The sequence below is a fragment of the Hyla sarda genome, chromosome 1 (genome assembly GCF_029499605.1).
Source record: "Hyla sarda isolate aHylSar1 chromosome 1, aHylSar1.hap1, whole genome shotgun sequence".
NCBI lineage: Eukaryota > Metazoa > Chordata > Amphibia > Anura > Hylidae > Hyla > Hyla sarda.
This window is the reverse complement of record NC_079189.1, coordinates 64,445,199-64,473,068: the sequence shown is the minus strand read 5'-3', so window position 1 is coordinate 64,473,068 and position 27,870 is coordinate 64,445,199. Positions and strand designations below refer to the sequence as shown.

The following is a 27,870-nucleotide window of genomic DNA, read 5'->3' as shown; positions in this document are numbered from 1 at the left end:
GTGGGTGGGCTCAGAGAGCCATTTGCCTGGCAGGTACTGCTAATACCACCTGCTCAGTTGAGAGGCGCCGGTCGATCCTTATGCGCCTCGACCCTCAACTGTCCCACCTGGCCGAGACCGAACCGGGTCCTTCGGCAGCAGGCATGCTTTTTGGGGACAGTCTAATGAAAGACGTCAATAGATTCGTTGGCCTCTTTACGGGCTTAGATAAGGCCCAAAATTCCTTGAAGAAATCGGGGTCCAGTAAAATTTTTCCCCGGGCCGGCAGAAGTAGAGGCCGATCTGCCGGCCGTTCTGCTCCCTACAGGCCACAGGGCAGAGCCTTCGCCCAATACCAATATCCACAGACTCCCCCTTCATACACAGTACCCGTGGTTCAACCATCACCATTCTTCCCTCCTCGGGGCCGACCCTGGAGAGGTCGTGGCGGACGTGGATACCCCCGTTCTCGCCCTCCTACCGGTGAGTGTACCTTCCATTCCTCAGTCTCACATACCTGTGGGGGGTCGACTGATGTATTTTTCCCACGCCTGGTCTGCGATTACAGCAGACGCATGGATTCTTCAGACAGTGGGGGGATTTCACATAGAATTCCAATCCTTGCCGATGCTGGGTGTCATCCCACCTCCTATTCACTTTTCCGACCAAAATGTTGCCCTCATAGACAACGAGGTACGGGATCTCCTGTTCAAACATGCGATCGTGGAGTCCTACCCGTCCTCCCTAGGGTTCGTAAGCAACCTCTTCCTCGTGAAGAAGAAAGGGGGCGGCTATCGTCCGGTCATAAATCTACGAGACCTAAACCAACATGTCACGTATCGCCATTTCAAGATGGAGGGAATCCATTCCCTCCGGGACCTCCTGATGCCAGGAGACTGGCTGGTGAAGGTGGACTTAAAGGACGCCTACCTCACCGTCCCCATTCACCCAGAGTCACAGCAGTTCCTCCGATTCCTTTGGAAAGGCCGCATGTGGCAATTTACCTGCCTCCGGTTCGGCCTATCATCCGCCCCATGGTGTTTCACCAAACTGATGAAACCGGTGGTAGCGGCTCTGAGGAGCAGGGGGGTTCGTCTGATTATTTACTTAGACGACCTTCTCATCATGGCCCATTCCAAATCTCAGGCCTCCCTTCACATGTCGTGGGCGATATCACTACTACATTCTCTGGGCTTCATAATCAACCGAGAAAAGTCGGTCCTGATTCCAGGTCAGGAGATGGAATTCCTGGGTTTCTTGGTGGACACCAATCGCGCACTGCTGCGACTCCCCAAGTCCAAATTAGCCCTGATCCGCAAAGAAATCAGGGCGGTTTTGCGCAAAGGTTGCTTATCTTTACGGATTCTGGCGCGCCTGGTGGGTCTCCTGGCGGCTTCCATACAAGCCATCTTTCCGGCCCCCTTGCACTACCGAGCCCTTCAGAGGCTCAAGATCTTGCATCTACGCCAGGGCCTCAGATACGCGGACAAGGTACCCTTTTGTCCGGCTGCTATCGAAGAGTTGCATTGGTGGCTTCGACATGCCGTCGAGTGGAACGACAAAGCCATCTTCCACCCATACCCAGACGTCATCATAGAGTCGGACACGAGCCGACTTGGCTGGGGTGCTCGATGCGGGGAGATTTCCACAGGAGGGACTTGGTCCGTCAAGGAGATCGACCTGCATATCAATGCATTGGAGCTTCTGGCAGCATATTTTGCAGTCAAGAGTTTCATGCCTCGTTCGTCCAATTGTTGTGTGTTACTACGCATGGACAACGTGGCGGCGGTCCAATACGTCAACCGTTTGGGGGGTACCAGGTCCAAGATCCTGGCGGACCTTGCCAAAGACTTCTGGCATTTTTGCCTGGCCCGCAACATTATCCCGGTAGCGGAGTACATTCCAGGGGTCTCCAATACGGTGGCCGATTGGAACTCTCGCTATCTCCTCGATTCCAGCGACTGGCGGCTGGATCGCTCCGTCTTCCTGCAATTACGACGACTGTGGGGTCCGTTGCACGTGGACCTTTTCGCGTCCCGCCTCAACCGGCAACTGCCCCGTTTTTTCAGCTGGAGACCGGACCCAGAGGCATCTGCGGTAGACGCTCTCCGCCTCGTCTGGCCGACGGGAACGCATTATGCTTTTCCTCCCTTCCAGTTGATTCCCCGGGTTCTCCTGCATGCGACGAACCAGAGAGCGATGGTTGTGCTGATCACTCCTTGGTGGCCGACGCAACCATGGTTCCCCCTCCTTCTGGGGATGGCCGTGGATTATCCCAGAGTGCTACCCCACATTCCACACCTTCTCGCCAACCCGACCGGGGATCTCCATCCTCTGGTGATGGAAGGCAAACTGCCTCTCCTAGCGTGGTTGGTTTCGGGGTCTCAGACGCGGATCAGGAGCTTTCAAGATCAGCTAGGGATCTCCTCGCCCTGGCCTGGGCCCCCGGGACTAGATCGGCTTATCGATCAGCCTGGAGGCTCTGGGTTCGTTGGTGTGATCAACGGCAGGTTGATCCCGTACATGCACCTGTGTCTGTAGTGGTGAACTACCTGGCAGATTCTTTTGAATCTGGCAAGTCCTATAGCTCCATTAATGTATACCGATCGGCTATTGCGGCTTACCGTTGCCCAGTGGACTCCCTACCGATCGGCAAACACCCGCTGGTTTGTAGACTTTTGCGCGGCATAAAATTTCAGCGTCCCCCTAGGCCTAGGTATCATTCGACCTGGGATGTCTCCAGGTTGCTCGATATGTTTGCTTCGTGGACAGACAATGACGATCTTTCCCTGATAATGTTGTCATATAAGTTGACGGTCCTTCTTTGTTTGGTGTCCATCAAACGTGTCTCCGACGTGAAGGCTTTGGACGTCTCTAGACGACAATTTTCGCCTCAGGGAGTGAAATTCTCGGTGGTCCGTAGGACCAAGACGGGTATTCATTCGGTTTTTTATCCGTTTTTTCCTGCGCATTCGAAGCTTTGCGTTGTTCGTTGCCTACAGGCGTACGAATCGCAGACGGCAGATCTGCGCTCTCTGGATTCCCCTCAGCTCCTCGTCTCTTATGTCAGACCCCATCGTCCAGTTACCTCCGCCACTCTAGCGCGTTGGGTACGTTCCGCCATGGACATGGCGGGTATTGATGTATCTCTGTTTGGAGCTCACTCGTCCAGGGGCGCTATGGCTACGAAGATAGTCACAGCAGGGGGCTCCCTCTCCGACTTACTGATGGCGGCTGATTGGTCTTCAGAGACCACCTTCCGTCAGTTCTACTTCAGGCCGGAGGACCACGTGTCTATGTCGGTCTTATAATGCTCTGGCTGTTTATTGTTTTCTCTGTCATAACTAGTTGTTAGCTTCGAACTTGCATAAGATATGAGCCTCCTGTCTGATATATAAATCGAGATTTTCCTAGCTTGTGACGGAAAATATTAGTTATATGAAGACAGGAGGCGAGTATCTTCCCTCCCTACCCACCCTATTACGACTTTTGTTCTCTTTACAGGATATTGAACGCAGAGGCGGTGTTCCTGAGTTTGGTTGACCGGTCGGTTTCCGGCTGTTTGGTTTCTCTACAGTCCCCGTTGGGACGAAGTTGGGCTTTCCCTGCCATCTAGGCTTCTGCTGCCCGAGGTCGAAGGACCGACTGTTCGCGAGCAACTGTGGATGTCTGGATAAAGTCGTTTTTGTGCGGTTCTGATTCGCATGAAGAAAGAGGAAGACCTATATGGGGGCAGTCCTTATATAGGGGCTACGGAGGAGGAGTGACTACTGTGGCCCTAGGACTGCTGGGAGTTGTAGTTTGAAGTTTTTCTTTTATTAAATTGATTACCAAAAGTGTTCTGCTATGGGCATTATTAAAGAAAGAATAATGCATAAGATACTCGCCTCCTGTCTTCATATAACTAATATTTTCCGTCACAAGCTAGGAAAATCTCGATTTATTCCCAAAATTGGAACTTTTATCTTTGTCTAAGTTAGACCAGGCTTTCTAACTACTCAATATTTGTATACAAAAGACTGTCAGAGCCAGATGGAGCTCTGGAAAATAGGGTCGTATCCCACTAAATGAACTATGGTTTACAGGAATAGTGGAAATTGTGTCTCAAGATTTTTCCCTTTTATCCACAGCAGAGAGCCAGGGCAAGCACGGTTAGCATCAAGTCTTCCTGTCCCAGGTAATTTTGTCTGTGTTTCCTTCCTACTTTAATGATCCCTGGTTTAATTCATCTCACCCTTGTTTCTGAATGTTTTAGAACCCATGGAAAGGGAATCTCTCTAAAAACAAGGTCCCATATCAGTGGCCACGTGTGACTCCATGCTGGGTGGCTCACCATAGAGGAGTCCTGAGCTATGGCCATAGGAGTTGGCAATTTATACTCTTGCAGACATACTATACTAACTAAACAATACCATGGTATAATCCTAGTGTCAGCAAATGCTTCACGATTTCTTGTTTCTCTCCGTTTTATTTATACTTCCTTAATTTTTAAGTTTTTTTTTTTACCATTACTTTAAAGTGGCAAAGTGCTATTTTTAAATCAACTGGTGCCAGAAAGATATACAGATTTGTAAATTACTTTGATTTAAAAATCTTAATCCTTTCAGTACTTATCAGCTGCTGTTTATTCCAGAGGAAGTTGTGTAGTTCTTTCCAATCTGACAACAGTGCTCGCGGCTGACAACTCTGTCTGTATCAGGAACTGTCCAAAGTAGGAGCAAATCCCCATAGCAAAACTCTCCAGCTCCACATAATTCCTGACATGGACAGAGGTGGCAGCAGAGAGCACTGTAGTCAGACTGGAAAGAACTACATAACTTCCTCTGTGGTATACAACAGCTGATAAGTATTGGAAGAATTGAGATTTTTAAATAGAAGTAATTTACAAGTCTGTTTATCTTTCTGGCACCAGTTGATTAGAAAACATTTTTAAGTTATAAACAATAGAACAGCATACAAAGACCAAATATATGAAAAAGCTTTACTGACATGAATGCAAGGACAATACAATTGATAAAAATTAAAACAGATATAAAATAGAGAACACTACTGGTGAAATCTGAACAAATGGGGCTCTGCACATAGCTAAGCAGTCAGCATGGTACATATAGGGGGTTAATAAACTTCTTTAAACAATAGTAGTTCGGGGAATGGTAGCAGCAAGGTACCAGTAAAGTACATCCAGGTAAATAATCCCCCCAGTACTGAGACAAAATAAACAGCAATAATTACCAAGTGGAAAAAACGAAGTAAAGGGCCTCCACCACCCAACGTTTCGCTCCAAGGCTTCTTCTGTGGCGTGGTCATAAGCACAGAAACCCTCCCAAATATATGTCAAAACAACCAATCATACAACTTAAAAACAGTCAGCTGTTCATATAGTACGCATCAGTACATTGCATGTGATCGCAGGAAGTTACGTCAGCAGACAGTCATAGCTATGCGCCAGTGCATACAAACCAAGGCTAATGACACCGGAGCTACGGACCCTTCCACCAATGATGCGCTCTAGCGCATAATATGGAGGAAGAGGTACAAGCGGCCGCGATCCAATCCCTTCCACCAACAACGTGGGACCAGGTCATAAGCAGGGAGGAGCGGAGCGCTGTCACCACAGCCCATCCCTGATATAACTCCACCCCGTGGTGCTTAATGCATCATGGAGGGAGAGACCGGGAACCGGGTCCATGGTAACAAAATGCTGGGACGTAGACATAAACAAAAAACACATGTGGGTATGAAATGAATAAACATATACTCCTGAAAAGCTGTAAGTATGCATAAGTATCCACGGATACAAAAGGGGTTATCATTAAATCTATAAAACACAGGTAAGTGAAAATATAAAGTATTTAACACAGTATGATATCTGTTTTAATTGTTATCAATTGTATTGTCCTTGAATTCATGTCAATAAAGCTTTTTCATATAGTTGGTCTTTATACGCTGTTCTATTCTTTATGAGTTTATATGTACATTTGGCGTAGATAAGTTATGCATGGGAAGCCTTCTGGCATTTTGTGTAACAATTTTAAGTTAAATCATTTTCTTATATTGGAATACCGCCTTTAATGAAACTTAGCTATTTACTGCCACATAGACAATTTTGGCTTGAACACCTCTACATGAAACCCATAGAAGCTACATGGGATGTCTCTATGGTAAGTATCAATAATGTATCTTACCCCCTATTCCAATGATATTTTCTTACCGCTTCCAACTCCTTCATGATCATACATGACCCTCTGGTTACTGCTGAATTCAACCTCCTCTACTGGGGCTCTTCCAGCTACTACAGTGGTCTCCGGAATAGGCACAAAAACCTCGGTCAGTAAGGTGCTACCACCATGTCCTGCTGTTTCATATATCTAAAAGAAAAGGCCATGTACCTTAACAACAAATAGTAACACTGCAATACAACAAAAAATTTGATCCTTTAAAAGAAGCTAATATGGATTTTTATGTAACGGTGCATGATACTATCATTCTTTAAGGAACATCACAAAATGATGCATAGTGTGCTCCCAGTTGGGTTATTATATTGTATTATGAAGGGTAACAAAGAAGTAGTGTAAATTATTACTTATTATCTATGATTAGAACTCTTCCTGACAACTCTACATATACCTTCTCCATGCACCCCACTCTAAACATGAGACTGTCAACTGACTGCCCTTTTATATGTATGGAGGTTAGTCTGACCATATGCTCAGCAGTACCTGTAGTTTGATGCTTTCTGGCCAATTATAAATCTGTAAATTGAAGATCTGTCCCAGATGGACTCTGAAATCTGACCCCAGCCTGTTTGTCACAGTCCTGGACACCTCTTTGTTGTTGAAGAGGATCTTGATGAACAATGAGTGTTTCTGGAGATCCTCGCGTCTTAATACTTCTGCCCTGTAATGGTAGAGGGGATTACATAATCATTAATTATAAGGTGAAACAAGAAAAAATATTAAGAAAGATTTCCAAAGATTCTGACAAAATCTGTTGAGGGTATGGGTCTTGAGGTGTAGAATAGAAATGCTACTGTGGTAGCCCTTGGGGGGTTTATGGTAGTTGGGGTGTTGTTTCGGTAGATGAGGGGTTAAGGTTAACTCTATAGTTCGTGACGCCTGGCTGAGGGCTAGTATGCTGAGGTAATTCTCCGGCCTATCGCCACCCTTCCCAGTAACGATAGGTGCATGCATAAAATGACTGAAGGTCCACAAGGTAGTTGAACTTGGATAACTTTACTTAAATGCTTGCAGTACATCCAATGAACAGTAACAGTCTCAGGAGTACAGTCTCTATATAGTTCAATGACTGACAGTTGTTGCGGACCTTGACTTCTGATATAGTCTGAGAATTTAGGGTTGCGAAGATCCGTCCGGATTTAGGGGATAGATAAGGTCCGGTGATCTTGCAGAGTGCTTAGGGATTGATACACTCACAATTCTGAATAGATCAGCCGTTGCCGCAAGGCTTGGGTCTAACTCACTGCAGAAGACAGCTGCACAGATCCTGCTCGTTTGACAGCCCGGGAACAAGAGAGAGAATAATGGCCACCGCTCCCTTATATGGGCAGGGCCACTTTTACTGGTCCAAGCAACTGTCACTCACCGTCACAGGGAGTGATGGACGAAATACGTCACAGGGAGCTCCAAAGGTCCTTAAGCATAAAACCCATGGAGTTTACCTGATCACTTGACCCGCAGGTCCTGCTACACTCCGTACAGGTAATTAACCATTTATATACATTTGTACAATTAGATTTATATAAATCCTAAATAACTGCTAGATAAGTAATACCTAGATGAGAGGTGACAAGGGGTGGACTAGATAAGAAGAACCACGACATCCTAGGGACTCTGGCTATGGGGACTTCTACACAGGTACCGTATAGGATGCAGTACCGGGACACCACAAACCTCCTTACTTAAGATAAGTCGACCTCGACGCCTGTCCCCTAAGGCAGAGGGACTAGGACTAAACCAGGATGATTCCTGTTAATTCTGCTATACATTCTAAGTAAACATTGAACACATTTACATTCTCTGATATCCTTATTAGTATCTGGACTAGACAATAGAAATCTATCTAGACATTGGTGCTATCTAGACATTAATGCTATCTAGACATTAAGGAAGCTATCTAACCTTTAGTTTCTAGCTTCTTAGACATTTTACTAAACTTACTATACAATTAGGTAGCTAACTGACATTACTAGCTCCTAAGACATTTTTTATTAGCTCTCTACACATTTTATAAGGCTTACTAGACATTAGTACAGCTCTATTTAACTTTAGCATCAAGCTGACTAGACATTTTTATTATCTCACACATTTTTATTCTTTTGCCACTATAAGTTACCTGTTAGTACACAAAAGGTTATACTAGTTAGCCGGAAGCTAGGTCACAGTAAAGTTGGCTGCTAGGGTCTATCGGCTACACGCTACTTACCCCTAGAGCACTTCACATAACCTACCTAGGTTACTTTAAGAATTACGTGTTTCATTTGTTAGCTCGCAAGAGCACCTACAGGCCAGGTAGAGCATCTTACACACGCAAAGAAGGAGAAGACGAAGTGTACCTAACAGTGGCAGGAATTGGGTATCAATATGCTACAATTCCTAAGTGTTACTTGAATGTGGGAAATATTTTGTTTTGGTGTATGTACTAGAGATTGAGGTAGTACATTTAAGTCAGTAGTTTAGAGTACTGAAAAGTGATAGGCAGAGCATTGAAGTGGGGTATCAAAAGTACTATGTGTGTAGGTACCATTTTAAGGGCAATCTCCCCTATTATTTTTGTTGAAACAGGTGCTAGCATTGGGCGACAGTAATAACACTACCCTCGGAGGAGCCGAGGTGTCCCCTATTTACTACCTACTAAAACACCTTTAGTATTCTATACATTTGTATGTACAAGAATTATTTACATTTTTTGTGTTGAGTGTACACGTGCAGCACATCGAGAGTTTCTATGTACAACTCTGACTCACTTTTTATGTACATAGACATTTGACTATCTTTTCTATGTACAACCTTTACTTATTTTTTTTATGTACACAGACACGAGGATACCTTCCTATGTACAGAACCATATACATATTTACTATACAGATGTACACAATTATCAACACTCCAACATGGGTCAGGCGCATTCACCTGATAAGTGCAACATTTAGCATAAGAGTTCTTATAAAGCTGCTGGTATATACATACAATAGAAGTGTAAGGATCAGCAGTCCACCTACACTAGGAGTTCATGGAAGGGAAAGGTAAACACGGCTTTAACCACAACTCAGCCGGGTACAGTCCTTAATGAATCTCCTACAGGCTAGGAGTCTCTTGACTTAATAGTCAGGCACAAGCTTAGTGGTTACGTTGCTGAACTTTGAACCGGAACAATCTTAGCACAGTCCTGCTAGGCGCAATTCTTGAACTTGGTTGCTGCAAAATAAAAGTGGTTAACATAAGAAACAATCTGACATTACTTTAAAGTCTCTTTAGAAGATGTTCTTCTTTACTCTTGTAGTGCCTCTCTTGGTTCCCCTATATCTGACAACATCAGGGGCAGGTGTAGAATTGACATAGCTTTGCCACACCACATTGGTGAGGGTCTAGTGGTGGATGGCAGCTTGAGAAGGGGTTATAAGGTTACTAGCCGGGATCAAAGTTGGGTAATAGGGCTTGAATACCATCTCCAAATTAGGAGCGACCCATGACCCTGTCGTCGGTACCCTGGAAGCAGGCAAACTCTCCATGTCAGAAGAGGGCCTTGGTACATACATTGGTACCTGTGCAGGAGGCAAACTTTCATTGCTCCGAGAGGGCCTAGGTACGTGCGTTGGTACCTCTGGAACAGACAAACTCTCATTGCTCCGAGAGGGTCTAGGTATGGTCTTTGGTGCCCGCAACTTGGGTTTACTTTCCTGAACTTGAGCAGGACTTGACTCTCGACGGTATGTAGAAGATGAAGAACTTGACTCTTTGCTGTACATAGAAGATGATGAACTTGGTTGTTGAGGCTCCTCCTCCTTGGGTACGCTGGTGGAGGCTTTAGGAGCAGACCTTTTTGGCCTCAAGTTGAAGGGATCGGACTCCCAATCAGTTGACGGAAAATATTTGAATGGAAGCTGTGTTGGGGCTGTTGGTCTGGTGACCGCTGCAGCCCATTCTCCACGAAGGCTCTGGACGGGGGTGTACTCCACAATTTCACGCACCTCCAAGGTGTAGAACTTCTTATGGAGATATGGCCTTTGAACTGCTCGCCGGTTTACGAGGATGGTCTGCCCAGTGTGGCAGTCAAGGAGTGTCCCATAACCTCTGACCTTGTCGAACTTGGCCACAGTTGCTCCTCTTCTTTCTAATGGCTCCTCCCCTTCTCGGGGGTGATTCCATTTATGAATGTACAATGCCTCCATTTCTTTGGTGTTTTCTTGCCACCGTACTTTCTCTTCATGGGGCAAATGCACGTGCTTGGGGGAATAGAGTTCTTTGTGTCGGGCCTTTAGCTTTTCCATCAATTCGGCCAGCTCGGCTTCTTGACGGGCCCTTTCTTCTTCTGCAGTTGGGATTGGTGGGAGTGGCTTCCCAGGTAATGGTTGAAGTACTCTGTGCATGTACTCGATCAGCTCCAGCTCATCTCCGAACACCCATTGCGGCAATTTTGGTGAGCACGGTCGTGCACTTGGCAAGCTTGATCGAGGTATGACCTCAGGGCTGGAGGAGGAAGAATAGGCCGCCTCTGGCGGGGTACTCACAGCAGACTCCTCCGACGGGATCTCGGCCCCAGGTTCTGTGGTGAAGGGACAATCTCACCGATGATGCACCACCAGGTGTCCCTGCGCTCTCCGCTGGAGGGGTCTCTGGCCAATCGTCGTCATCATCAGGCAGTGGGGGAAGATTGCAGGCCCCCTCTTCGTCTAATGACAACCGCTGCAGACAGTCAGCAAGTTCTTGGAAAAGTCGGGCTGCGACTGCCACAACTTTCCGCTTTTCCGGCGCCATTTTGCCAACTTCACCACGTGGAACGCTGCTCTCCACCATGTCTGTACTCTCCAGCTCTCCGTGCAGACTGAAGAGGTCACTGTGCGTGGCGACTTTTATAGTGGGCTTCTCCAAAATGGCGCCAGGCAGGAAGGACGTTATCGGTGCAGCCCCGACTTCCGGTCCCTCCAGAGACGACTCCTGTATCTCTGAGTTCCCTTTCGGCTGCGACACAGCAACTTTGTGGCCACGCCCAAGGGCGGGACGCAGCGCGGGCTTTCTTTGCGCGCTTTTCCGGCAGCAGTTCGGCTCCGCCTGTGCTGACCGGACCAGAGAATCGCAGCATGAACTCATTGCGCAGTTTACACATTTCAGTTGTAGATAAATCTTCGCCTCCCCCCTTACTTTTCTCGTGGCCCCCTTGTATGGTGCACCACGGACACCACTCCCGTACACAGCAACACGGTTTACAGCACATGAATAAAGTTTGTTTTCTGGGGGGGGAGTACACTTTCACTAGTGGCAACTGTAGTAGGCACACACCCGAATCCTGTTCGTGCAATGCCAAAAAGGCTTTGTGGTAGCCCTTGGGGGGTGTATGGTAGTTGGGGTGTTGTTTCGGTAGATGAGGGGTTAAGGTTAACCCTATAGTTCGTGACGCCAGGCTGAGGGCTAGTATGCTGAGGTAATTCTCCGGCCTATTGCCGCCCTTCCCAGTAACGATAGGTGCATGCATAAAATTACTGAAGGTCCACAGGTAGTTGAACTTGAACTTGGATAACTTTGCTTAAATGCTTACGGTACATCCCATGAACGGTAACAGTCTCAGGAATACAGTCTCTATATAGTTCAATGACTGACAGTTGTTGCGGACCTTGACTTCTGATATAGTCTGAGAATTTAGGGTAGCACACACCGCCACATAAAGGCCATACACAAATCACAGGGCAACCGAGTGGGGGGCGGGACAGCAAAAGAAAGATATATATAAGGTAAAGTAGGAAGGCCCTCAAGTCGACCAACAAAGAGGGGAAGACACAGACCACCACGAAGACATACAAAAACAAGGACAAAAAACAAGAAAGCAACAAGCAAGAAGGAGGGAAGGGATAGGGAGGGAGAAGAAAAGTAAGAAGGAGGAAAAAAAGGAGTGAGTGAGATTAGAGAGAGACGGAAGACTCAAGGAGGTTGTCGATCAGAGAATTGATCCCACGGCTCACACACAGAGAAAAAAAGAGGCACAGAGTTATTAAAGGGGTACTCCGCCCCTAACTTCTCATCCCCTATCCAAAGGATAGGGGATAAGATGTCAGATCGCGGGGGTCCCGCCAAGGATCTTTGATGCAGCACCCCGCTATCATTACTGCACTGTACAGAGCAAACTCGCTCTGTGCATAATGACGGGCAATACAAGGGCTGGAGCATCGTTACGCCACGGCTCTGCCCCCTTGTGACATCACGGCCCGCCCCCTCAATACAAGTCTATCGGAGGGGGCGTAGCAGCCATCACGCCCCCTCCCATACACTTGCATTAAGGGGGCAGGCCGTGATGTCATGATGCTCCTGCCTCTGTGTCACTGGTCATTACGTACAGAGCGAGTTTGCTCTGTGCAGTAATGAAAGCGGGGTGCTGCAGCGGAGATCCCGGCGATGTGATATCTTATCCCTATACTTTGGAGAGGGGATAAGATGCTAGGGGTGGAGTACCCCTTTAAGAGAGGCAGTGAGGGATCCAGGGGAATGACTCTCATGTATACGGGCCAGAAGATCTGCTTCGGAAGGGGGAGGGGCCTTTTCCAGCATTTTGCTATAAGAGTCTTAGCTGTAAGTACAATATGTAAGAATAGCTTGAACGGTCGTTTGGACAGGGCCCCACAGGAAAGATGCAAGAGATAAATCCAATGGATCTAAGGGAACGGAGACCCCCAAGACATCGTTAACCAGACATCCAATAGTCAACAATAAGCGGACACGACCAGAAGATTTGAAAGACAGTCCCAAGACCCACCCCACATCGCCGACATTGAGGAAGAATATTCGGATTCAGCCTTTTCAACAATTCAGGTGTGGTATAACACCAGTGCATGGCTGCACCACGGGTGTAGCAGTGGAGGTAGCGGGATCAGATGGTATTAACCCCGGGGGCAAGATGTTGTTAACCCCTAGTGTTCGTGACGCCAGTGTGGTTTTAGGGATCTGGGACACCACACCCCCGGTTTCTCCGCTATCCCAGTTGCTATTAGTGAAATGAGAGTCCACAACCACTTATGGTCAAACAGAGGCTTTACGGAGTATAAGACAGATGGAATTATCTACACAGCTAAGGACAGATTTCCCAGAGAGGTGGCCAGGACCCAGAAGGACCTCACAGTTTGCTGGACCAATATACTTGAAATTAACTTGACTTGAAATTGGACTTGGCTTGACTATATGCAGGACTTATGAGACTTACTGGAATGACTGCAGCTTTTGGGGTCTTCCAGATGCTGATCCCTTGCACTGAGATCTTTGGTGGTTGCTATGCTCAGTAGCAGATGGTAAGAGAAAAGAGGATAATTGTAATGGCCACCCCTTTTTTATTTTGGGGGGCTGGACTAAAGCCCATTGGTCAAGCTGCTGGTCATAGGTTAAGCTGGTGCTCTCTGGGAGAACATGTGACAACAAATCATGTGACTGCATAACATAACATGTGACAGACTTACACAGGTCCTTTATACTACCTATACATAAATATACTGTCTAGGCATTAAAGTGATATACACAACATTCTGGAAAGAACAGGGGGGAGACCATGCAGGGGATCCCCCAGGTCACTGAGGGTCTCAACCTGACAGGGCCTAAGGATAGTACAGGACCATGTCCTGTACTGGGACATTACACAGGCATATGGTACCAGCCCATAAACATCTTAAATTGGGTTTCCTTATATGCCATACATATAGAAGCTTCGGAAGCCTGCTCCCAAATTATCCTCCATTGAGGGAGGGTGATAGAAGTATTCGGAACCTCCTCCCAAAGGTAAATGTAATGATAGGAGGGGGCACCCCATCAGGAGGAACATTGAGAACAGAGTAAATATCTGAAAGAAGTCCTTTAATCTGCGGCCCGGAGTGGCACAATCGCTCAAAAACCGTAGGCAAGGAAAACCACAATAAATCCCAATTTGGAAGACATAAAATGACTGAGCTGCAGATAGTGGAGCCGTTCGGAGGAGGGGAGACCACTTCGGGGGAAACTAACTGCTCAAAGGTCAATCACGAAAAAGAGAGAGGATCTACACGTCAGCCCAGTTGTATATACATTGTTACTGCCGCACATTACATACGACAAGGCCTTATCAAGCATATTTATCAATGGTAAAGCCAACAATAACTCCAGCTGCAGTAATGTTTTCTTCTCCTTGGGAGCATGAGTTTGTCTTACTTAACTACAGGAAACCTACATAGACAAACAACAGCAACTATGTGGAAAAGGAACCTAACTACTTCTTTATTCCATTGGAATAAAATAACATCAGACCATTGTAGGGTAACAATGAGCAATAACTGATTCTAAAAACCATAAGCCATGATATTTGTCATTAACAGTGCACACCGTACCTTGGACACATGTTGTTGGGGGTGATGGCCCCAGAAAGGCTCAGTTCAGGATGCAGAATAGGTTCTCCAGGTCTCCTCCTGATGTTGGCCGCTTTATCACGAACCTGTACTTCTATCTCTTGTCTGTCCACCAGGACAGGAGGAAAAGGCTTGGTGGGTTCTTCTCCTACTTGTCCACCATCTGCCTCATCATCATCGTCATCATCCACACGCTCTTTTTTCTTTTTGTTCTTCATTTTCTATATACATTAAAAATTTGAAATTGCAAACAAAAAAACAACAAAAAAACAGAAAAAAACGAACTTAAAAGGTTAATGAGAACGGATGAGGCAAGTTAATAGGGCAGCACGGGTACTGAAGAATAAAGTAGAATGAGGAAGACAGATATTAGACCATAAATGCAGTAATGTCATGTGATGGCAGTAACTTTAGAGTACAATTGAGACCGCAATACACATGTGTGGCCATCTTATCTGCTCCTCATTCTCTAGGGTGATAAACAGAGAAGTAGGGGACCCTATTTTCCTAACAGATGAATGTCCCATATAAAATGCAGGGCATATATTCTTTTCATTGTGGCTGGCTATTAGTACCATGGGACCATACGTCCCTAGGATCAGGAATATTTGTGCGCCCCTCCAATAATAAATGGCAGCCTTATCGTTCATACCTGTGCCCTTTTCCACGCCTTCCATTGCTGAAGATCTTGTTTATACTGCTTCAAATTCTTCTCGTACTCCTCCGTATTTTCTCTCATTTGCTCATTTATTTCGGTTTGAATTTCAGCTTCATACGATTCTTCATCCACTTTTCTATTAACTTCTTCCCTACGGTCAAAACATTCTTTAATATCTGAATATCTGGATGTACCTTTTATGAGACATGTATTGGGCCAAGCGTCCCTTCTTATTCACAGCTTGACACACATGTGCTGCATACGTCTGGGACCTGGTTTTAGAGATGAAGATCTAAGACTAGCAGAACATAATAATTGAAATTGTGAGAAAATGCTGGCAGCCGTCACAAGATCTTATTAAGACCATTAACTGTAGACAATCGCTACAATACATCTAAATATGGCGCCTTGTGCGCTGTTCAATGCTTGTATATGTCTGATGACAATTCTGGAAGGTTTACTCCAGTATGGAAACTTTGCCTCAAGCATTGGAGATCATATGATATGTAACATTGTCTAAGAGGGTTCTGTTCAACACATGGAGAAGCCTCGATACGAAAGAATGTATGGGAAGCATGGATGTGGTAACAGTACTGACACAAGTTATCAAAAGCATCTCACTACATCTCTGTACATTCTGGGCGTTTCACTCCCTGTAGCTATAGAGGATGCCGAGGTAGTAGCTGCGCCCGGGCTTGAAATCCAGAAAACTCTCTGTCCTATAAGAGTATACCAGTATAAGACATAGACATTTATAGTGGCCCTGTAAAAGATTTTGCATTTGGACCCAGGATTTTTTATTTATGCCTCTGAGGGAGCACCTCCAGTTCTAGTAATTGTAAATTAAAGCAGGCCTGTCAGCAAATTTTTAGGGTATAAAGTAAGGACGTGCCTGTATAGGGCTTTTGACCTTGAGTTGGTACATAGCTCTCAGTTAAAGGGGTATTCCGGCTTTATACATCTTATACCCTACCCAAAGCAACACCTGCGATCTTGGTGCAGCCCTTGGCATTCTGTGCTGGGTGCTGCCTCTGAGACAGGGTGGTGACGTCACACCCACGCCCATTAGTGATGTCATGCCTCACCCCTCCATTCATGTCTATGGGAGGAGGCGTGACAGCCATCACGCCCCCTCCCATAGGAATGGAGGGGCGTGGCGTGACATCACTAGGGAGTGTGGCCGTGACGTCATGTCCCCGTCGCGGAGGCAGCACCCAGCACAGAATGCCTGGAGCTGCACAGAGATCACGGGGGTCCCCAGTGGCGCGACCCCTGCGATCATATATCATATCCCCTCCCTATCCTTTGGATAGGGGATAAGATGTATAAAGCCAGAATATCCCTTTAATTGCCTCTCCAGTGCCAAGATAGTTAAAAAAGATTAGCAAATTGGGCTTTGAAGCCCATTGGGCTTTCCTCTTGGCCACTAGATCCCAGAATCTCAGTTAGGCCCCATACCTTTTAATTGAGGAAGTGACCAGCACACAAAGAGGAGTGACTAACTGGTGAGGGGGTAGAACAGTTTTGGGCTCTAGCAGCCAAGACAAACGCCCAGTAGGCTCCAAAGCACTGGAGGAGTCAATTAACTAATGAGAGGCATGTATAGATACAGGGTCAAAATCCTTATAAAGCCATGACCTTAATTTATACCCCAAAAACCTACTGACTGGTCCGCTTTAAAAGGGTTATTTCATGTTTCTTTATTTCTTTTTATTATACATCTATACAAAGGAAAATCAAAACACCAAGTATAACAAAACGTTTTATAAACTTTACCAGTTAACCACCCTATTCTTTGCCACAAATAAGTGTGTACTGGCATAAAGCAGGCATTAAAGGGGTACTCCACTGGCCAGCGTGGAATGAAATGTTCCAAACGTTGTTCTGTCCCGCCCCCTTCCATAGACTTGCATTGAGGGGCATGGCCGTGACATCACGAGGGGGTGTGGCTGACCCACGCAGCGCAAAAAAAAAAAAAACAGCGCTCGGAACATTTAATTCCATGCTGGCCAGTGGAGTATCCCTTTAAACAGTCATAAACAGACTAAACAATCAACCAATAGATGCATTATGGTATACATAGCAATATCTTTTTGTTAATATTCCAACGTATGGCAGTGGCACAGTGCATTTAATAGATGTGAATGAGGTTTTGGTTTACGGCCTGATCACAGAAGCTTCCAGCCCATGACTGATCTCTACCTACATTTCTACATGTCTCCCATATGCTATCTATAGTTGTCATCACATTGCATTCCACTTGACACACTTCTCCATATCATCTGTGCCCAATTCATTTTACTCAGGAATCAAACAACACAATTCCTCTTGTCTGGGGTAACTAATCAAGTGACAGATCACCACAACGTACTTTCGCAAGTAGAGTTTCACTGGGGTGTTGGTGAACTTCTGAAAATCGCGCAGGGACTTTATCTCTTTCCACACTTTGATGAGGGACTTCAGGAGAACTCTGTCTTTTTCCTGCTCTGTATCTCGATATTTCCTTGTTTGTCTGAGATAAAAAGAAATAAATATCATCAACAATTGTAGGCGACTAACAAGGACAATATCCCATGAGCCAGTGCTCCTGGAGGAAAAGTATCTGAAAATGACTTCATGAAAACAGGTTTATATTATTAACATGTATAATAGGATGACACTTCCAGATCTGTAGAGATCACTTCTCAGCAGTCATCGCATCAGCATAGAAGGATTACAGTGAAAAGTAACACCTCAATATAAAAGATAGATAATACAGGATCCACCATTTCAATAGGTGTTGATCACATCCGATAGAACTCAATGAGTCATCTCCAAACTACAGTTTCCTATATCAATGTGGCTACTGCAAAGTGTGTATCTGAACTGCTGTTACCTTAACCCCTTAATCCATTTTGTGTTTTAGTTTTTTCCTCCTTGCCTTATAAGAACCATAACTCTTTTTCCATCCACAGACCCATATTAGGGCCTGTTTTTCAGTGACCAATTGTGCTTTGTAATGACACCTTTTATTTTACCAAAAAATGTATGGCAAAACTAAAAATGTTTTAATGTGTGACAGAAAATTGCAAAGAAAACCGCAATTTTAGCAATCAAAAGCGGACTAACCGGGTGGTCCAATTGGACATTGTCCGGGTAAAGGGCCCGGCTGGGTAAAGGGCCTGACACTGCTATTGGGGATCCAGGACACTTGTCCCAGATCTCCAGGCAGGTGAGTGCTGCTTTTAGCTGTATGCGTGGCTAATGCACATACAGCGTAATGCCTCCTCCCAGTGTAAGCTGCATCTGCGGCCTACACTAAGAGGAGACGCCACCTCCGCCCCCACGCAATGCAGGCACTGATGATCTCACTCATCGGCACCTGCACTGAGAAGCCAGAAGAACACGGCCAGCAGTAAAGTGGAGAAGATCGCTGTATGGGACAGGTATCGCTTTTTGTTTTGTTTTTTACTTTTTTTTAATTTCAACCTGTCACAAGGGGGGGGGGGGACTACATACCTACATGCTTGGCTACCTAAATATCTTCATTTCTGGCCAACATACCTGGTAGCCTAACTACTTACATACATACATACATACATACCTGGATACCTAGCTATCTTCAGATCTGGCCTACATACCTGGCTGCCTAACTACCTACATGTCTGGCTACCTAACTACCTTCCTACCTTGTTAATACTGATCAGTGCTATGCATAGGCATAGCACACTGATCATTGTTATCTGCGATCTACTTCTCTGGTCTACCAGAAGGCAGACCAGAGGAGAAGATCGCAGGAGCCCACTAGGAGCTAGTAAGCAAAGCTCCGGCAACCATCTATACTCATTGGACCCCTGCAATCGCGCTGTGAGTGGTCCCATGAGTACCCTGACCTCTGAAGATAATTTAGATGCATTGATGCCACCCTGCTTGGGAAACACTGGAGTAATAGGTCAGGTATCCTGGATGCAGATTAAACCGCGTCTAAAACCACTGCAGAGATCCACTTAAAATGTCTGCTGTGGATACCATTTTCCACTAGAACAAAGCATCATATAAACATAGCCATAAAGGTAATTTAACTTTTTAACTGCAGTGTAATATCATATATGTCAGTATTTATTCTGGCAAATTTCAAGATACATTTTTTTTTAAGTATGACTTCTCTCTGCTCCCACTGAGAATAGACCCTCAGTTGCTACTGGCTGGCAGTGTAGTTTATGGCTCGTAACAAACACAATAATAAAAGAAGAATAAAACAATTGGAGGAAGAATGTGATTTTCATTACGGCGGCCATTCCTGTGCAAAGTATGATTCCAATTAGAGTTGTCTAATTTATTAGAGGCCGCACGTAAGTGAAACCATCGCTCCTTAGCATGTCATATTTCCAGCATCCTAGTAAAATACTGTTTTATGAGGTAATGTGCTAGAACCAAAAGGCTTGTGAGGACAAAGCAGAGAGTGCTGCCATGTGGAACCACTTCTGTAGTCCTGGCTTCACTCTATGGCAGGCAGATGCTATTAACACCCTCCATGGGAGTTCTAGGGCTGGGGATACCTGGTAACGGTAAATTCACATATGTCAGGAAAAGGGTCACATGCAATATTTTTACACCATTCAGGATGATTGATATCACAATTGACTCAAATGAGAATTGCAGTTTTTCCTGCTTAGGAAAAAAAAAAAAAAAAAAAAAAAAAGAAATAAAAGGTAACAAAATTAAAATCAAGTAAAATCTTTCTTGGTGCATTGGGATAAGTCTCTGAAATCATTTTAGCAACTTACTTGATTTCTACTTTATATTCAGCAAAACTCTGTTCAGCGACTGTGCTGGAAACATGTGCCGCACCCCCAGTGGAGATGTTCTCTACTGCATTTCTCAGTGCATGTAACTTCATCAGAGGACAAGAGAAAAATCATCAACCACCATTCAGAAATACAGTACATGTTAATCCATATCAAAGGGCTCAAGACCACTAAACATAGCAATGGAAACTCTAAAACTACTGTCTATGAACTGTTCTTTGCCTTAAAGGGGTACTTTGCCCCTAGACATGTTATCCCCTATCAAAAGGGTGGGGGATAACATGTCTGATCATACAGGGGGTCTGGCCGCTGGGACAACGTTGCTGTCCGCAACGCCGGCCCAGAGATCACGGGGTTCTCAGAAGCCCGACAACCCCCGCGATCAGACAAGTTATCCCCCATCCTTTGGGTAGGGATTACACATCTAGGGGCGGAGTAGACATTTAGGAAATCCACAAACTTTGTTCAGAAAAATTTATTTATGGTTATAAAGGGAACCCATCAAGTTGAAAATGCAATCCTATTTGTGGGTCTGTTACAGTACTACAGCAGGGAAAATAAGATGTCCTCAGTTTGGCACTCACCGTGGAGAGCAGGTGAACGTACTACTGTTTCTTCTCACAAATTCTACATCACAAAGATAACAGATCTTAGTGCACCTCCTCACATATATCCTATCTATGGGGGGCATATACAGTGGTCCCTCAAGTTACAATATTAATTGGTTCTGGGACGACCATTGTATGTTGAAACCATTGTACGTTGAGACCAGAACTCTATGGAAACCTGGTAATTGGTTCCAAAGCCCCAAAATGTCATCCAAAAAATAGGTATAAGTGAGGATTAAAGAAAAATAAGTATATAACTAATATATATAAAGCAAGTCCTTACGTATAAAAGTAAGAAAGATCTGCTGGGAGCTGTAAATCACTGTCTATGTCAGCGTTTTTCAAGCAGGGAGCTTCCAGCTGTTGCAAAACTACAACTCCCAAGCATGCCCGGACAGCCAAAGGCTGTCCAGGCATGCTGGGAGTTGTAGTTTTGCAACAGCTGTGGGCCCCCTGCTTGGGAAACACTGGTCTATGTAGAGGACAGGAGCTTCTTCGGGGTCCTGTACAGTACACACAGTGTCCTAAAAAAAGTAACATGGAGTCTCCCTCACCTGGTGTCCAAAGGAGCAGGTAACCCTGGTACAGGTAAAGTGTACAGAACATGTAATACCTCTCTGTACTGTAGGGGGCACTACCAGACATCAGTCAGTGCATGCACTTCAGTAATACAGGTGTTTTACCAGTAAATTGCCCATTCTGATTGGTCAGTTCTCTTGGCCATTGACAAGTTTCACAGATCTGGACTGTCTTTGTTCAAGTTGGCATTGTATGTTGAGTCTGGTTTCAACTTACAATGGTCCAGAAAAGACCATTGTATGTTGAAACTATTGTATGTTGAGGCCATTGTAAATTGAGGGATGACTGTAGTAGAGTTGGCAGAGCTGAGCAGGATTATACACGTCTGTTGGAAAAGATTTAGTATAATTCATAATTTGCACATCTGCTCTTTCTGGGCTTGGAAATCCAATGGGTGGTCTTCATCATTGACTGGCAGCATTTCATGTAGAAGTATATATAGATAGCTGTCAATCCACGATTAGGACCACCCACTGGACTCCTAAGCCCAGAACGAGCAGGCGTTTAGATGAATAAATAAAGTTATACTGAATCTTTTCCCACAAATCTATATATCAGCTCCTCCTGCTCTGTAACATGATGCTGACAGATTGTACAAACCAAGGTTAAGTGACCACTGGAGCAAATACATAACCACATACCTTGTCCGACAGAAAATTGGTAAGGTTCTTCTGCTTCCTTCCCAGATACTGATCATACAGCTGGGATAACTTAGACGCCAGGACATGTTCTCTGCTAAAAAGTGGGTGATGGGTAAACACGACCCCCGAAATATCAATATCCAGCTGAAACTCTCCTTGAAGGGCTCCGGACTCCACCATGTACTGATGGGATTTCTTGGACGGCACAGCCTTCAGTAAAGTCAAAAAGAACTTTATTTATGCATTTTTCTTTATTAAGCTTATGTTTTGCTGGTGGGAGTAAGATACATCGGGTATATACAATTTCTTAGGTCTGTATTATGATCACAAGTCCAAGCCCCACAGTGGATTTGATGACCTGAACCGACAGCTGTGAGTTCAGGCCATCAAACCCACAGGAGGGCTGGGACATGGATGAAAAAATATGCAAGTGTGAACTTGGCCTTAGACTTCAACTATATGCCAGCCTACACTAGGGTTGCCACCCTGCCGGTATTTTACCGGCACAGCCGGTATTTTCATTCAGATTCCGGGCTGTGCCGGTAAGTTTGAATGAAAAATACCGGCCATGCAATGGCCGGTATTTTTCATTCACTCTCATCACACTAACCTGAAAAAAAAAAACTCCTGTTCTGTTCGGTGCCGACACCGCTGAGCGCATCATGCCGCTCAGCACAGCACCCTCTCTGACTCTGAGGCTGTCCCTGTCTCCCAGTCCCAGTCTAAAACTTTACCTATGCAATGCTGTGCGGCCGGATCTGCGGAGGGACGTTGCGGAAGTGACGTCACTCCGCAGACCCGCGCAGGACATCACGTCACTCGCCGAGACTGAGAGGAGACTGGAGAGGTGCTGCGGTAGTAGGTAAGTGTGTCTGTTACTATGTGTGTGACTGTGTTTGTGTGTCTGTCAGCCAGTGTGTGTGTGTGTGTTTCTCTGTCTAGGGAAGAGGAGGGGGGGTAACTGCCTATACCTATGGGGAAAAGGGGGGGGGGGGGTAACTGCCTATACCTATTTGGAAGAGAGGGGGGGGGGGTAACTGCCTATACCTATGGGGAAGAGGGGGGGGGGGGTAACTGCCTATACCTATGGGGAAGAGGGGGGGGGGGGGTAACTGCCTATACCTATGGGGAAGAGGGGGGGGGGGGTAACTGCCTATACCTATGGGGAAGAGGTGGGGGGGGTAACTGCCTATACCTATGGGGAAGAGGGGGGGGGGGGTAACTGCCTATACCTATGGGGAAGAGGGGGGGGGGGTAACTGCCTATACCTATGGGGAAGAGGGGGGGGGGGTAACTGCCTATACCTATGGGGAAGAGGGGGGGGGGGGTAACTGCCTATACCTATGGGGAAGAGGGGGGGGGGGTAACTGCCTATACCTATGGGGAAGGGGGGGGGGGTAACTGCCTATACCTATGGGGAAGGGGGGGGGGTAACTGCCTATACCTATGGGGAAGAGGGGGGGGGGGGGGTAACTGCCTATACCTATGGGGAAGAGGGGGGGGGGGGTAACTGCCTATACCTATGGGGAAGAGGGGGGGGGGGGTAACTGCCTATACCTATGGGGAAGAGGGGGGGGGGGGGGTAACTGCCTATACCTATGGGGAAGAGGGGGGGGGGGGTAACTGCCTATACCTATGGGGAAGGGGGGGGGGGGTAACTGCCTATACCTATGGGGAAGGGGGGGGGGTAACTGCCTATACCTATGGGGAAGGGGGGGGGGGGTAACTGCCTATACCTATGGGGAAGGGGGGGGGTAACTGCCTATACCTATGGGGAAGGGGGGGGGGGGGTAACTGCCTATACCTATGGGGAAGGGGGGGGTAACTGCCTATACCTATGGGGAAGGGGGGGGTAACTGCCTATACCTATGGGGAAGGGGGGGGGTAACTGCCTATACCTATGGGGAAGGGGGGGGGGGTAACTGCCTATACCTATGGGGAAGGGGGGGGGTAACTGCCTATACCTATGGGGAAGGGGGGGGTAACTGCCTATACCTATGGGGAAGGGGGGGGTAACTGCCTATACCTATGGGGAAGGGGGGGGGGGTAACTGCCTATACCTATGGGGAAGGGGGGGGGGGGTAACTGCCTATACCTATGGGGAAGGGGGGGGGGGTAACTGCCTATACCTATGGGGAAGGGGGGGGGTAACTGCCTATACCTATGGGGAAGGGGGGGGGGGTAACTGCCTATACCTATGGGGAAGGGGGGGGGGTAACTGCCTATACCTATGGGGAAGGGGGGGGGGTAACTGCCTATACCTATGGGGAAGGGGGGGGGGTAACTGCCTATACCTATGGGGAAGGGGGGGGGGCTAACTGCCTATACCTATGGGGAAGGGGAAGGGGGGGGGGGTAACTGCCTATACCTATGGGGAAGGGGAAGGGGGGGGGGGTAACTGCCTATACCTATGGGGAAGGGGGAGGGGGGTGTAACTGCCTATACCTATGGGGAAGGGGGAGGGGGGTGTAACTGCCTATACCTATGGGGAAGGGGGGGGTAACTGCCTATACCTATGGGGAAGGGGGGGTAACTGCCTATACCTATGGGGAAGGGGGGGTAACTGCCTATACCTATGGGGAAGGGGGGGTAACTGCTTATACCTATGGGGAAGAGGGGGGGGTAACTGCCTATACCTATGGGGAAGAGGGGGGGGGGGTAACTGCCTATACCTATGGGGAAGAGGGGGGGGGGTAACTGCCTATACCTATGGGGAAGAGGGGGGGGGGGTAACTGCCTATACCTATGGGGAAGAGGGGGGGTAACTGCCTATACCTATGGGGAAGAGGGGGGGAGGGGGGGGTAACTGCCTATACCTATGGGGAAGAGGGGGGGGGGTGGGGGTAACTGCCTATACCTATGGGGAAGAGGGGGGGGGGGTAACTGCCTATACCTATGGGGAAGAGGGGGGGGGGTAACTGCCTATACCTATGGGGAAGGGGGGGTAACTGCCTATACCTATGGGGAAGGGGGGTAACTGCCTATACCTATGGGGAAGAGGGGGGGGGGGGTAACTGCTTATACCTATGGGGAAGAGGGGGGGGTAACTGCCTATACCTATGGGGAAGAGGGGGGGGGGTAACTGCCTATACCTATTGGGAAGAGGGGGGGGGGTAACTGCCTATACCTATTGGGAAGAGGGGGGGGTGGGGGTAACTGCCTATACCTATGGGGAAGAGGGGGGGGGGGGTAACTGCCTATACCTATGGGGAAGAGGGGGGGGTAACTGCCTATACCTATGGGGAAGAGGGGGGGGGGGGTGGGGGTAACTGCCTATACCTATGGGGAGGGGGGGGGGGGTAACTGCCTATACCTATGGGGAAGGGGGGGGGGGTAACTGCCTATACCTATGGGGAAGGGGGGGGGGGGTAACTGCCTATACCTATGGGGAAGGGGGGGGGTAACTGCCTATACCTATGGGGAAGGGGGGGGGTAACTGCCTATACCTATGGGGAAGGGGGGGGGTAACTGCCTATACCTATGGGGAAGGGGGGGGGTGTAACTGCCTATACCTATGGGGAAGGGGGGGGGTGTAACTGCCTATACCTATGGGGAAGGGGGGTAACTGCCTATACCTATGGGGAAGAGGGGGGGGGGGGTAACTGCTTATACCTATGGGGAAGAGGGGGGGGTAACTGCCTATACCTATGGGGAAGAGGGGGGGGGGTAACTGCCTATACCTATTGGGAAGAGGGGGGGGTGGGGGTAACTGCCTATACCTATGGGGAAGAGGGGGGGGGGGGTAACTGCCTATACCTATGGGGAAGAGGGGGGGGTAACTGCCTATACCTATGGGGAAGAGGGGGGGGGGGGGTGGGGGTAACTGCCTATACCTATGGGGAAGAGGGGGGGCGTAACTGCCTATACCTATGGGGAAGAGGGGGGGGGGGTAACTGCCTATACCTATGGGGAAGGGGGGGGGGTAACTGCCTATACCTATGGGGAAGAGGGGGGGGGGTAACTGCCTATACCTATGGGGAAGGGGGGGGGGTAACTGCCTATACCTATGGGGAGGGGGGGGGGTAACTGCCTATACCTATGGGGAAGGGGGGGGGTAACTGCCTATACCTATGGGGAGGGGGGGGGGGTAACTGCCTATACCTATGGGGAAGGGGGGGGGGGTAACTGCCTATACCTATGGGGAAGGGGGGGGGGGTAACTGCCTATACCTATGGGGAAGGGGGGGGGTAACTGCCTATACCTATGGGGAAGGGGGGGGGTAACTGCCTATACCTATGGGGAAGGGGGGGGGTAACTGCCTATACCTATGGGGAAGGGGGGGGGGTGTAACTGCCTATACCTATGGGGAAGGGGGGGGGTGTAACTGCCTATACCTATGGGGAAGGGGGGTAACTGCCTATACCTATGGGGAAGAGGGGGGGGGGGTAACTGCTCACACCTATGGGGAAGAGGGGGGGGGGTAACTGCCTATACCTATGGGGAAGAGGGGGGGGGGTAACTGCCTATACCTATTGGGAAGAGGGGGGGGGGGGTAACTGCCTATACCTATTGGGAAGAGGGGGGGGGGGTGGGGGTAACTGCCTATACCTATGGGGAAGAGGGGGGGGGGTAACTGCCTATACCTATGGGGAAGAGGGGGGGGGGTAACTGCCTATACCTATGGGGAAGAGGGGGGGGGTAACTGCCTATACCTATGGGGAAGAGGGGGGGGGTAACTGCCTATACCTATGGGGAAGAGGGGGGGGGGTAACTGCCTATACCTATGGGGAAGAGGGGGGGGGGGTGGGGGTAACTGCCTATACCTATGGGGAAGGGGGGGGGTAACTGCCTATACCTATGGGGAAGGGGGGGGGTAACTGCCTATACCTATGGGGAAGGGGGGGGGTGTAACTGCCTATACCTATGGGGAAGGGGGGGGGGTGTAACTGCCTATACCTATGGGGAAGGGGGGGGTAACTGCCTATACCTATGGGGAAGAGGGGGGGGGGGGTAACTGCTCACACCTATGGGGAAGAGGGGGGGGGGTAACTGCCTATACCTATGGGGAAGAGGGGGGGGGGTAACTGCCTATACCTATTGGGAAGAGGGGGGGGGGGGTAACTGCCTATACCTATTGGGAAGAGGGGGGGGGGTGGGGGTAACTGCCTATACCTATGGGGAAGAGGGGGGGGGGGTAACTGCCTATACCTATGGGGAAGAGGGGGGGGGGTAACTGCCTATACCTATGGGAAGAGGGGGGGGGGTAACTGCCTATACCTATGGGGAAGAGGGGGGGGGGTAACTGCCTATACCTATGGGGAAGAGGGGGGGGGGGGTAACTGCCTATACCTATGGGGAAGAGGGGGGGGGTGGGGGTAACTGCCTATACCTATGGGGAAGAGGGGGGGGGGGGGTAACTGCCTATACCTATGGGGAAGAGGGGGGGGGGGGGTAACTGCCTATACCTATGGGGAAGAGGGGGGGGGTAACTGCCTATACCTATGGGGAAGAGGGGGGGGTAACTGCCTATACCTATGGGGAAGAGGGGGGGGGGTAACTGCCTATACCTATGGGGAAGAGGGGGGGGGGGTAACTGCCTATACCTATGGGGAAGGGGGGGGGGGTAACTGCCTATACCTATGGGGAAGGGGGGGGGGGTAACTGCCTATACCTATGGGGAAGAGGGGGGTGGGGGTAACTGCCTATACCTATGGGGAGAGAAGGGGGTGGGGGTAACTGCCTATACCTATGGGGAAGAGGGGGGGGGGTAACTGCCTATACCTATGATGAAGAGGGGGGGGTAACTGCCTATATCTATGGTGAAGAGGGGGGGGGGTAACTTCCTATACCTATGGGGAAGAGGGGGGTAACTGCCTATACCTATGGGGAAGAGGGGGGTAACTGCCTATACCTATGGGGAAGAGGGGGGGGGTAACTGCCTATACCTATGGGGAAGAGGGGGGGGGGTAACTGCCTATACCTATGGGGAAGAGAGGGGGGGGGTAACTGCCTATACCTATGGGGAAGAGAGGGGGGTAACTGCCTATACCTATGGGGAAGAGGGGGTGACTCTGCCTATAGGGAAGGG

The 27,870-nt window shown here is 48.1% G+C and overlaps 1 protein-coding gene across 1 annotated transcript in view; it reads right to left on the bottom strand.

Moving 5' to 3' along the window:
• Nucleotides 1-27,870, bottom strand: part of CC2D2A (coiled-coil and C2 domain containing 2A) — a gene marked incomplete in the record, with an annotated part of 119,749 nt that overhangs the window by 59,841 nt on the left and 32,038 nt on the right. The window contains 7 exon segments of the mRNA XM_056555177.1: nucleotides 6,191-6,347; nucleotides 6,699-6,876; nucleotides 14,552-14,790; nucleotides 15,222-15,378; nucleotides 17,599-17,739; nucleotides 19,994-20,100; nucleotides 21,843-22,049. Of these exon segments, the coding sequence (XP_056411152.1) occupies nucleotides 6,191-6,347; nucleotides 6,699-6,876; nucleotides 14,552-14,790; nucleotides 15,222-15,378; nucleotides 17,599-17,739; nucleotides 19,994-20,100; nucleotides 21,843-22,049 (1,186 nt within the window).